General features: G+C 40.8%; 1 protein-coding gene across 4 annotated transcripts in view; it reads left to right on the forward strand.

Moving 5' to 3' along the window:
- The window catches only part of FBXO16 (F-box protein 16), an 81,940-nt gene extending 68,619 nt beyond the window's left edge, over positions 1–13,321 (forward strand). For 3 of the 4 annotated variants that reach the window (XM_043985262.1, XM_043985261.1, XM_043985263.1), the window contains one exon: positions 11,601–13,321. In XM_043985262.1, the coding sequence (XP_043841197.1) occupies positions 11,601–11,780 (180 nt within the window). In that variant the 3' untranslated portion in view covers positions 11,781–13,321. Of the gene's footprint in view, positions 1–5,491; positions 5,616–11,600 lie in introns of those variants that run through there. The other variant, XM_043985264.1, reaches the window with a different exon arrangement.
- Positions 13,322–13,622: the final 301 nt, after the last annotated feature.

A 13,622-nucleotide genomic window follows, 5' to 3' on the forward strand; every position in this document is an offset into this window, starting at 1 on the left:
TCTCCTCCTCTTTCTTTTCTCTTTGCCTTTTCATTTCTGTCTCCTTCCCTGTCTATGCTCCCTTTTCTTTTTATTTTCCTCCTTTACTCCTCTTGTTTTTCCCTTCACCATTTTCTTTCTCTTACCTTTTCTCCTTTGCAATTTCCACTTAACAAAAAATGCTTGTACTGATATTGTTACATAACATAAACTGCCTAATATGTCTCCCTGCTTGATATGCATGGCCTTCAGCCTCTACATGCTTGTTATTCAATGACTCATAATAGGGTTATCTATTTTATTATAGATAAACTTCCAGACAGAAAAGAGTTGTTGTAGTAGATGAACTTTGCCCTATGCTTAATGTTGTGTGAATGTTACTACTTACAGTATGCCATTCGACATTTGTTGTTGTCGATATCATTTACTTTTCCATACTAGAAGAGGGAAAGGCTAAGACCCCCCAGAGGCACAGTGATTTTCCATTGAACCCCACTACTTAAATTCTGCTGCTTCTTTCTCTCCAGGAGAGCTTGTTGTACCTGTTATATCATGTCCATTTTTGTTTGATCTTTCCCTGCAAACTAAATCACCCTGACATTTCAAGCTCAAGCTCGGTATTCCTCTGTTTAGACTGATATTTTGACAGTTACCGAGAGACTATTTCTTTTCATTTAAGGGCTAAACACTAAATATTGGGCATAAACTGTGTCTCTGGATATATGCATTTTTTCTTGTCATCATAGTATAAATGTTTCACATGCCTTCGAAAGGAATAATTGGAAGAAAGGTGAGGGCCAGATCTTTGTATCCCATGCAGCCCTTTCCATATAATTGGAATTCAGTAAATAGTTGTAGAATCAATGAATCTAGACAAATCTGAGTCTGAACTGAAAAGAAGTGCCTCTGTAAAATCACAAGAAAATCACTTAGAATTGAGAAAGAAGTGAAGGAGAATGGTGGGGCTTCTCTGGGTCTCAGTTTCCTCATCTTTAAAATGGGGATGAGAAGATTTGTCCTACCTTTCACACAAACTTGTAAGGAAAGTACTTAATGAACTGTGTAAGTGCTATAAAAATACAAGTTATTCATGGGATTTTTGCCTGCCGGGTTTAGGAACCACCCCAGATTTTTGAGTTTTCATTTAGGGACAAATCTCTTTTTTGTTGAACTATTTTAAAAATGCCTGCCTCAATGGACTGACATGATGCTTTCTGTTTTTTCTTTTTTATACACATCTCTCTGGTGTTATGTTTTCAATGAAAAGATCATAGGCCAAAGGGATCACATCTTGCACCTTGTACTGCCCTTGGCCCCGCTTTTATGTCAGCAGTTAATGTTTACTGTCATTAGTATTGTATCATTAGGTGTGATATCATTTTATTGTTTTATTGTGCTTTGATCACCAATGCTGTTGGTTATTTTCTGAAAATAAGTATTTTAGTACCTCCATGGTGGCCCCAAATTATTAACACCAAGAATAAGTTGGATTTGGCAGGTTATTTGTTTTATATTTCTTGTTTTTTACATTGCTAGCCCCAAATCATTGCTAGTATCTTCTATCAGGTTTGCAGATCACTTACCCATCTACCAACCCATTCTTTCTACCAGATCCCAACTGTTTTTACTCTGCTCAGTAATTCAACCACTGTCTCTGTTACCTATTAAGTCATACAATCATATGCTTCTGCTCACCCATTAAAAACTTTATATATGTATGCATATATAAATATAGTTTGTGTATATGTGTAATTTTATCTTAGAGCAATGATGATGACGATCTAATGTTGACTATGTGCCAAGTATTGTGCTAAACATGTTACAAATATTATCTTATTTTATCCCCACAACAACTTTGGAAAATAGGTGTTATTATTATCCCCATGTTACAGCTGAGGAAATCGAGGCAAACAGGTCACTTGCCTGGGGTCATACAGTTAGTAAGTGTCTGGGACAGGATTTAGACTCAGGTCTTCCTGTGCTTCAGTGGGAAAAAAACAAAAATAAACTTATATGAGTTAATCAATATTCCCAGCTCTTCAATTGCTTTATCAGTGCTTTAGAGGTCCTACTCTGAAACAACCACAATAGCCCACCATTCATTCATTTAGTATGCCCTTACCATGTTCAAAGCATTATGCTAGGTTGTGAAAAAGACTAGAATTCTAGTCAAGACAGTCCCTAAATTCAAAGAGCTTACATTTTGGTGACAAATGCAGATCACTATAATGCATAAAATAACACGATAAATGCATGTATGAAGTTTGAGTGAGACCGGGGAATTCAGAGTGAAGGTGAAATTTGAGTTAAGATTTAAAGGATGACTAAGAAAAGAGAGGAGTACATCCTAGGTCTAGGGAACAGTGTGAGTCAAGGAACAGAGGGGGAAGAACTTGTACTGTGTTGGGGGGGGGCATAGTAGCCCAGTTGGTTGAACCTCAGGGTATATGCAATGCACATAATAATAATGCTTTGTGAGGGGGCAGCTAGGTGGCTCAGTGGATAAAGCACTGGCCTTGGATTCAGGAGGACCTGAGTTCAAATCCGACCTCAGACACTTGACACTTACTATCTGTGTGACCCTGGGCAAGTCACTTAACCCTCATTGCCCCACCAAAAAATAATAATAATGAGGTATGGTTAAAAAGGTAATATGTTGCCAGATTGAGGATGGCCTAAAATTTCATTAAAAGGAATTTGTACTTGATTATCGAGCTAAGAACATGACCAAACCCATGCATAATAAAAATTATTCTGACTGTTGTATAAAGCATGGATGGGAAGTGAGATTGGCTCAAGGAAGAAGGTACAGAGAGAGGTGAGGGAGAAAGACCTTCTAGGAAGCTATTACAATAGCCCAAGTGTTGAATAAGGGCCTGGGGTAGAAAAGTGGGATTAGAAAAATGGGGGAAAAGGAGAAGAGTACTACAGAGTTGGAATTTAAAAGACAAGGTGACAAAGACAAAAGAATCAAAGGTAACTCTAAGGTTTTGAATATGGGAGGCAAGGTGAAGGGTACCACCACAGGTAGAAGTAGTCCATTGAGGAGGACCAGGTTTCAGGAGAAAGCTTATAAACTCAGTTTGAAATACTTTGAATTTGAGGTGATGGTGGGACAATCAGTTGGCAGTGCCCTGTGGACAAATGGAGATAGAGATAAGGAGTTTAGAAGAGAGGCCAGGACTAGAGATGAAGGTTGCCAAGAAAGAATGGGTGGGGAAAGAAGAGAACCAAAGACAGATCCTGGAGGGGATACACAATAAGGGAAGAGGACAAAGAACCAGAAAACAAAAAAGACAAAGAAGGCAAAGCCAGGTAGGAGAAGACCCAGAAAAGAGAATCCAGTAGGAGAGGGTGGTTAACATGAAAAGTTTACAAAAGAGTCAAGGAACATGAGGATTTTGTAATCAGAAGATCACCGTGACCTCTGTTATCTCTGTGAAGTAGGATACTGTTGTATGTTCTAAGTAGAAGTGGCACGGATATAGTTTGGAGTGAAAGGAGGAAGGAAAGGAACAGTTGCTGTGGGGAATGAGATTAAGGAGTCAATAATATTGATACAGGAGGCTTGTTAAGCAGCAGCGAGGACCCAGCTACAGTTAGGTAACATAAATTGATAGTGGGCAAGATCAATTTGATTTCATGACTTTCCCCCAAAGCACACGGCTGTCCTAGAATAGAAGCAGAGAAATAGGACAGTGGGTGTTATCTAGGGATGGTCATTGATTTTGGCATATGGCAAAAAATATGGGTTTGTGTGTGTTGGGGCAGGGCAGGATTCTAAGAGAGTAGCTAATAAAATAGTTAAGTGGGCTGCATATAGAGGCAAGTGAGGCCCAAGTAGGGGAAAATCACTGAAAAAATAGTAAGGGTCAAAGAACCAGAGATTACAGTTAGGGCAAAGAGTAGATCTAGTGAGATTGCAGGAATGGGAGAGAGGCACAGTTCACATCTCTGCTAACAGCCAGATGAACAGAAGCCAGAAGAGCTAGATCTGATCTGTACAAAACAGGAAACATCCCCAGTTGAAACCCCAGCTCTCTGTTAGCCCTTATATAGATTGCACTGAGTTCCATATTACAGAAGAGTGACTCCTGAATACCCACATCACAGTGAACATTTCTTTAGTAGTTGAGGGTTGTCCTTGAAATTAAATGTTGAGAATATGAGGAAGAAAATGACCCAGAGTTAATGCATAGTCCATAGTGACCTATTTATAGAACTTTTCTTTAAAGGATGGAGATACAACATGATATATTGAGGAAAGAACTTGCTTGAATGACCTGGGTGCCAGTTTCCCCTCTGACATATTGGCTGTGTGGCCCTAGGCAAGTTAATGTCTAAGTAATCTAAGCAACTTTCTAAGACCATAATTGGTAAAGGGAGTTTTCTCACCTGGGATGACACTATACCAACAAAATCACAGTTCCAATCCATATCGTCTATCCTCAGAAGGATAAATAATTATATTGTTTTTATTTTGGGGTGAGGCAATGGGGGTTAAGTGACTTGCCCAGGGTCATACAGCTAGTAAATGTCAAGTGTCTGAGGCCAGACCTGAACTTAGGTCCTCCTGAATCCAGGGCTGATGCTCTATCGACTGCGTCACCTAGCTGCCCCAATCATTGTTTTAAAAGATGGATAGTTTCATTGGTGAGGACACTCTCTCCAACAGAGCAGCTAGCCATACCTCCACCTCTCAGTAGATAGTCATGATGAGTTGCCATGGCATTCTCCTGAAATTCATCACCTGACAACCAATCTTCTGGTGATGAGCCTCTTTAAGACCATTCTTGGGTAACAGCCACACAGCTTACCACCAAGCCTTATATTGAAACTTTCTCTAGCTTGGTAGGTAGGATCTGTCAGAGATTGTAACTTGCTGCACTGGCCTTTGCTGATGGAGGTCAATTTGGGGCCATAATGAGGCATCAGAGTATGACATTAGTGTGGGACAGGAATATATCATTATGAACAATTAGAGGTTATAAACACTACTACAACCTATCTTTGAGCATTAATTATTATTTCTTATGCTAGACCTTTCTATAAATTTGTTTTTAATAGAGTCCAGTCATGAGAAGTAGGTGATATTACTTTCACATCAGGAACCCTTGTACCCCTGGATTAGGAATATCACTTTCCCCTTGGTTGGCTACATGGCTGTCAGCCTGTGCTGCTCAGGAAATTAGAGGAGTAATAGTCATTCAATTCTTTTTTTTTTAATTTAATTTAATTTTTTTTTAGTGAGACAATTGGGGTTAAGTGACTTGCCCAGGGTCACACAGCTAGTAAGTGTTAAGTGTATGAGGTCGGATTTGAACTCAAGTACTCCTGACTCCAGGGCTGGTGCTCTATCCACTGCGCCACCTAGCTGCTCCCGATAGTCATTCAATTCTAAGAGAAGGTGCTGCTATGACTGAGGTATATAGGTAGTCACTAGCCCATTCTTGTTTCACAGTCAGCTAGGTTTTTTATTCATTCAACAAGTATTTTATCTTCATTCTTGCAGAAAAGAGAAAAAATGAATCTCTTCCAAGAACCACCAGGAACACAGAGGAATCTTTCCATCTGTCCCTCCTGCCTCAGTCTGATGTGAAAAACAAAACACTTAAAATGTGGGGAGTGTGTTTAGTGGACAGGCATTACAGACAGCAGATAAGCTGAGCCTGGAAGGGAATAGAAAGAGAAGAGGCTGGAGCACATTTGGGAAACTGTGCAATGCTCTCAACAATCCCAAGATGCCCTGTGCTGCCAAAGGCCATCTTTAGCACATTCTCCTCGTGATTATAGCTATAAATCCCAGGGCCTGATGGTCTATCTAAAAAGAACCAATATTTCAGGGAACCCAGAAAGGTATGGAAAGATTGAAGAAGTGACATAAAAGACACCAGTGAAGATTCGGATGACCAGAAAAGAAAGTGAATCCCACCTCTGCCACGTACAACTATGTGACCATGGGCAATCCAAAACTCATTATGCCTCATCTATAAAATGGGAACAATAATGCCTGAGGTACCTATTTCACAAGGCAATATAAATATAAAATGAAATAATGTATTTCACAAGGTGGCTGTGAATATAAAATGAAATCATGTACATGAAACACTTTGTAAACCTTGAGAGCTACATAAACATTTGTGAATATTGTTGTTATGTATCAAGAATGAAAAATAGGGGGCAGCTAGGTGGCACAGTGGATAAAGCACCGGCCCTGGATTCAGGAGGACCTGAGTTCAAATCTGACCTCAGACACTTGACCCTGGGCAAGTCACTTAACCCTCATTACCCTGCCCCCCCAAAATAACAGATGGATAGTCCAAGTATTGCACTTGTATGAGAGGAAGGCCTCTGGTACATTGAGTAAATCTTCTATGGAGAATTTTTGTATGGATGTAGACGAGAATTGCACAAGAAGAGATGGCATGAATGGGTTGCTATCTGAACCAGTGGAAAGAGTTACTTATATCGGTGAAATCTTGTATCCGTGGATATATCAAGAAATAAACTTCAGTGAACTGGCGTGCCTTGTTAATGTTGCATGAATCTTCATGAATGTCCTTGCTTCTTTAGGAATGGTTTGTGTTTGGGAGGGGGGTTCTTTTCTTAGATCAATCTTTATAAGGCAGAGGCCACGTTAGGGGTGAATTTTGAAATGTAACTAGCACTGTCCATCTCTCCTTGCTCCTGCTCTGCTATGTCTCTCTTCTTCTCTCCATTCCTTTTTATGGCCAAATATAGGCATAGCTCATCTAATGCCACTAATCTGCAAAGAAGGCAGTGTTGGGTGAAATGAGAAGATGGAGGCAATACTTAATTCCCCAGGAATGATAGTTACAGGTGAATGATCAACTGAACCATTATAGTAGGAACTTGTGACTTTACAATGGAGTTTGGTTATAATATTTTAACACGGTTATTATAGAATCACTTTGGTCAGGACCACCTTATAGATGGGATGCCTGTGGGAAGGAGAAATCCATCTTTATTATGAGTTTTAAATCAAACATCAACTATGATACTTGACTTCTTGACATTACAGGAAACACATATAATGTATAGATTAATGAAGTTGGTACAATCTCCTTCCCTGTAGATGTTTAAGAATAAAATAGGTTGTCATTTTAGTATGAAGTATTAGCAAGTGTAGAAATATTTTAAATGACTGGGGCTAATTTGGGGGGACTAAACTGTGAATGACTAATCTGGGGACTTTTGACTAACTGACTATCTGACTGCTGTTAATTTAATGTGGGCCATTTATAAAGTTCTACCACACTGCTCCACTCCCAAATTGATAAGCAAAAGATTAAGAAGCCTCTTAACTAAATAATCCAAGCAGAGTTTATTTATGAGATACTATTTAAAATTAAGAATACAGGGAAATAAAATGTACAACCTGACTGTGTTCCGGGTGCTTTCACCTGCTGCCCCTGGACCTTCTTTAATACAATAAGGGCCTTAGCCGCCTCTTGCTTCAGGGCACTCAGGGCCTTTATTCTAACTCAGAGCCCCTTTCACTTTGTAAATCCCCCTGCTTCTAACTTTCCTCTCCTTACTGCCACCGCTGAACCTCTATGTTTCTCTCTCACCGACCTTCTGTCTGTCTGCTCCGTCAGTCTGCCCTTCGGCCTCTCTTTTTCTCTCTCCTAGTCCTTCTCATCTTCTCCTGTGTCCTTGTAGCCCTGTCTGTCTTCTCCAACCTTTGCTGTCTCGTCAGCCGCCTCCAGTAATCTTCTCAGCCCCCTGTCTCCTTGTCTGAACCTCCTTGAGTCTAACCCCCAGGTATATATATATATATATATATATATATATATATATATATATATATCTTTCCTTCTCTCCACTCAAATCTCAGGGCTTCCTGCGCCCCCACAGACTAAGCTAATCCGCCAGCCAGGGCTGCAGCTGGGGCTAGGGGGATGCTCGAGCATCCCATGCCTCAGCACAGGCTATCAGGGATCTTTTGGATAGCTCCACTCAGGTTGGAGGGAGCTGGGGGCTTTTTTTTCTCCTAGCTGTCTGACCTGGCATCTTGTACAGCCCACGGGGCTTTTTGGCTCAGCTGAAGCAGAGGGGGAGGGGCACCAGCACCTCCCACCAGAAGAGACCCTGAGGGCCTAAGGCTTTCTAATCTCAGCCCAAAGGTAGGGTCCCCAAATCAAAATAAATTTCCACACAAGTGTACTGGAATAAGGGTCAGAAGGTGTAAATTCTTATCCTAGCTTCATTACTTACTAGCTATGTGACCTTGGTCAAGTTATTTAACTTGTTTTAGCTTGAGTTTCCTAGAAAACAGAACTGGTATTATTACTCACACACACACACACACACACACACACACACACACACACCAATTTGTCTCATAGAATCTAAGAGGTGGATGAGACTTCAGGAGCTTTCAGGGCTGAAGAATTAGTGTGATACAATAGACAGGGCTTTGGCTTTGAATTCAGAGGATTTGGGTTCAAATCCTTCCTGTCACTTAATACCTGTATGACCTTGGACAACTCACTTAAATTCTTAGGGGATGTTTGCTTCTCTGTAAATGAAGGGGCTATATTGCATGACCTTTGAGGTTCCTTTCAGCTCTGAATCCTATAAACCCATATCTGGGGAAAAAATCCTATATTATCCTTAAAAACTAGTCATCCAGCCTTTGTGAGATGAAGGATTATGCAATCCCTCCTGAGGCAGACCATTTTACTTTTGGATAGGCTTAATCAGTGCAACTACTAGCAGATGTGGTGCCCTGGGCAAGCTTCACAAAATATGCCTGGGGAAGGAAGCAGGAGTCAAGACCTCCAATCAACCTTTTTTTTTTTAGTGAGGCAATTGGGGTTAAGTGACTTGCCCAGGGTCACACAGCTAGTAAGTGTTAAGTGTCGGAGGTCGGATTTGAACTCAGGTACTCATGACTCCAGAGCCACTGCGCCACCTAGCCGCCCCCAATCAACCTTTTAAGACAAATTCCATGGAGGGTGAGGAGAGACACCAGACATCGGAGCCTGTGTCTAGAAACTGCTGCTGGGGAAGATTTTTCCCTGGTTTGAGGGTGATAAGACAAAAGCAGACCAGGAAGGAGCTTGGGGTATGGCTAGAAGGGGAAGGAGTCTGCACCTGCTAGCTTCCCATTTTAACTATTCCTGCTAAGTAGACACTAAACCCAGTTGTTTCTCCTCTACTAAAGAAGTGTGAGTGGGGTCAAGTCCAATAGACAAGCATTTATTAAGCATCTCCTACGTGCCAAGCACTTGCAGTAGGCTTGGGAGATACAAAGACAAAAACAAAATGGTTCCTACCTTCAAAGAATTTACATTCTTTTGGGATACAATATGTACATATACATGTATATTCAGAATAAATATGAAATAAATACAAAGTCTAGGGAGGGAGGATATTAGCAATTGGGGGCATCAGGAAGGGCTTCATGTGGAAGGTAGAATTTGAGCTGAGTCTTGAAAGAAGTAAGAGGTTTGGATGGTAAAGGGGAAAAGTGGGTTTCATTCCAGGCATCAAGGCTGCCCGATAAAAAGATGGAAACAGGAGATGGCCTGTGTGAGGAACATTAAGAAGGCCCTGTAAATTTTGGTGTCCTAAGGCAAAGCTCTGGTTGCCCCACCCTAGTGAGTTCTACAACCCTAGTTGTTAGGTAGTTTTTCCTGACCTCAAGGAGAAATCAGCCTCTCTGCTACTTCTAATCGCTGCCCTATTTCTACCTTCTAGGACCAAGTTGAACAAGTCTTATTCCTCTTCTACAAGACAGCCCTTCAGATACTTAGAGATAGCTATCATGTTCTGTCTAAATAGGAATTAATAAATGATTGAATATGAGTGAATGAAAAAATACTTAAGTGCTTACTGTGTGCTAAGCACTGGAGATACAAATAGAAAAAGGACAATTCCTGTTCCTGGGGAGCTGTTGTTCAGTCATTGTTCACTTGTGTCCGACTCTTCATGACCTTATTTGGGGTTTTCTTGGCAAAGATACTGGGGTGGTTTGCCATTCCTTTTCTCAAGGAGCCCACATTCTAAATGGGGAAGAGAATTCATACATGAGAGTTCAGCTGCAGGGCAAATAGAAAGGCCCAGAAATCCTAAGGATGAAGGCCTTGGGGTATTTATGGTATGTCAGCAGGACAGATGGCAGCGCCCAATGCTCTGAAGGGCATAGCAATAGGATAGATGGTCTTACCCTAGAACCTTGAGATACAGTGGAAGGGCAAGTGGTAAAGCCTTGTGGTCCTCCATCTTACTGCAAGTTGATGACTTTTTGTTCACCTGGGTGTGAGATTTAAAATTGGATATAAGAGCATTAAACTCCCCTTTAACCTTTCCCTTATATATCTCCCAGACCAGTAAGAGAAAGAAGCCTCTGAGCTTTATTTAGAGATGGATTACTTAGCTTTTATTGTTTGGGAATTAATTAGCCAACAAACAAGGTGATGCTGATTAGAAAAATAGGAAAGTAGAAATACAAATAAATAGTCTTAGATCTAAGCTTAGTCTATATTCCTTATAAAACTCACCAAATCCCAAGGCCACCTCTGAGGCTGAGAACCGTGTCAAGCACATGCTGTTACCGAGGACCAGGGTCAATCACCAGAGCACACCGTCAAACCTGAGTCAGCGTGTGTGTGCAGAGTGAGAGGAGAGCGAGAGCACTTCCGTTCTCTCCTTGCTTTTAAGCTTGCACCCTGGAAGTGGAGTGCTCGGTCACACTCTCCCTAGTATCAGCAGGCGCACGGCTGTTTGTCACGGTCTCCTCCCCGAAAGGGCGGTCCTTCAAAAACTGGTGTCCTTCAGTTATTGTTTAGCCAACTCTTAAATGTTAGTTAAAAGCTTTCATTTTTTACCACATGGGGGTGTAAACAACCTTATTAATTCTGTAGAATGAGAAGGCTTTGAGGGCCCTGGTCTATTCTCCACCACTGGGAAACAGAGAGGGGTCTTGAGGGTCTGAATGAAAAAGGGATTCTAGGTTACCTCTCAAATGACTATGGATAGAATGAAAAAGATTAGTATCCAATCATAAGAGGAAGGGACGGGGTGCATTGTCAGGAAGGCTGGGGGGAAAGGGACTCACTCAGGTGACTGTTTCTACCCAGTATCCATAGGGATAAGTTAGGGAAAAGGGTATCAGAGATAGCTGTTCCCACTCAGTAGCTGGATGGGGTCAGAGTGGCCTGGGCCTAGGGAGAAGGGGAAGGAAGGAAAGGAAAAGGCTATCTCTCTTCCTCCCTACTCCCCATCAGCTGTTCTACCCAGCTACCCCATGGGGTCTGAGCATCCTGGGTCCAGGGATGGAGCAGGGAGAGAGGGAACTGATCCTAATATGGTATGATCCTAAGGTCATCCTGGTTCTCCCAGAGCTATTGGGAAGATTAAAGGCAAATGTAGGTGGAAACATTCTGTGAACTATAAACGATTTTACCAATATTATTATTGTCTCAAAATAAAAGATAAATAAATATAGGGAGGAAAAAATCTGAAGTTTTTCCAGTTCCATTTTTTTTACTCCTTCAAATCATCAAAAAAAAATATTTCTTTGGACATTTTCATTCTTTCAGAAATTAAAATATGAACTTCCTTTCTGATTTCCTTCTCCTTCCCCTCAGCAGGTATCATTAGGGGCAGACTACAGCTCTCTTCTGAAAGTACCAACTCACCTCAACTGGGTTTCTCATGAATCACTAAGATGTTCAAAAGCCAGAGCTCAAATGGTCACACATCACTTTCAGGAGCATCATAATGGACTTCTATATTCACCCATTCAAGTTCCAGAACTGAAACTGAATTAAAGCATCAAAGTGCTTTTATTGGCATCACAAGAAGATCTGATGACATTTCACGAACACCTGGCTTTTATCCATCTGCTGTGCTGGAGACTAATGCAGCTGAAGTATTATATTTCCCCAAAATAATCCTACAGAATGTTTTGACCTCTGATTTGGAATCAGAAAATCTAGGTCCACCTTATTGGCTCAGCCATTTGTTAGCTGTGTGACCTTGATTGAGTAAGTCACTTGTCTCCGGTCCACATTTTTTTTCTCATCCATTAAACAAGGGAGTTGGACAGTATGACCTCTAAGGTCCCTTTCATCTCTGAAGCTATGATTCCATGTGCTGTATTGATAAAACATTTACAAACACTGAGAGAGATATAATCATTCACATTTTTATGTGCTAAGACAACTAATTAAGGTTAGTATGTATCAATAGGCATGGTCAGACTAAGCAAAATGGGATGAAAGCTTAGCACAGTTTTGCCAGGAATTTATGCTGCAATTGTGAGGAAAGATAATAATGAACATTTATAGCACGCTTTTTAAAAAGCTGAAGAATACTTTACATACATCATCTCATCTGAGCCTCACCACAAGCCTATGAGGTAACTACTGCAGGTATCATTAATTCTGTTTTTTTTTTAAGATGGGGAAACTGAGTCTCAGAAAAGTTAACTTGCTCATGGTCACAGGGATAGTAAGTGACAGAAGGGATTTGAACCCAAGTCTTTCTGATTCCAAGACTCAGTATAGCTGTACAAAGGAAGGGTGAACCAGAACTCTCAACAAGCCCAAACATTAGCCATTCATGAGACTTTCCATCTATAGTAACTCAGGGGAGGGAGCACAGGCAAGAATTCCCAAGCAAGAGAATCCAGGGCCATGACCAATTAAGTAAGCAATGGTTCTGGGACATAGAAACTTGGTGGGTTTTGGAGCTACAAACAGAAGGATATGTACCTTCAATGTTGTGACGATTGAACATATGAGAGACATAGTTTCTGGGTAATTTAATCATTTTATTAATAAAGCTGGCAGGTTGTTAATAAAAGGATAGTCATTTCCTGTCTCTCTCAGACCAAAGACCAGAATGGCAGTGGGCTCACATGTACCCTTCCAAACAGTAGGTGGTTCATCAAACAGCAATCAAATCTAATTTGTTAGCTTAATTTGGAGGTAGGCAATATTAAAATGAAGGGCTATACCAGACCACCCCCAGCTTTGGGCTATCAATTCAAAGAATTCATTCCCTTCTCTATGGGTGGGCTGAGTGAACTCTCCCTGGACAGAGAGGCCTTCCTATATAGACAAAATGATCTGTCTCCTTTCAAGCTTTAGCAGAGCACAATGAGCTTCTTCACCCTATATTAAATTCCTTGCAAGGTCGGATGGGCCTGACCAAGATGAAGAGATTCAATGTAATCTTATCTTCAAGAAGAACTGGACCAAAGAAAATTCCAAAGAACTCATGATGGAAAATGTTCTCCACATCCAGAAAAAAGAACTAAAGAACTGTGGATTCTGAATGTAGATTGAACGATACTGTTTCTACTTTTGATTTTGTTATTTCTTTTTGAGGTTTTTCCCTTTTGTTCTGATTCTTCTTTGACAACATGACTAATTCAGAAATATGTTTAATGTGATTATCAGATTGATTTCTGTCTTGGGGAGGGGGAGGAAAGGGAGAGGGAGGGAGAAAAATTTGGAACTAAAAATCTTATGAAAACAAATGTTGAAACTATCTCTACATATAACTGGAAAATAATAAAATACTTTTATGATTTAAAAAGAATAAGAAGAACTGGACCTTGGAGTGGAGTAGGGGGGAGAGAAAGGATTTTGAAAGAAGGGGAGAAC

This window comes from Dromiciops gliroides, chromosome 2 (genome assembly GCF_019393635.1).
Source record: "Dromiciops gliroides isolate mDroGli1 chromosome 2, mDroGli1.pri, whole genome shotgun sequence".
Lineage (NCBI taxonomy): Eukaryota > Metazoa > Chordata > Mammalia > Microbiotheria > Microbiotheriidae > Dromiciops > Dromiciops gliroides.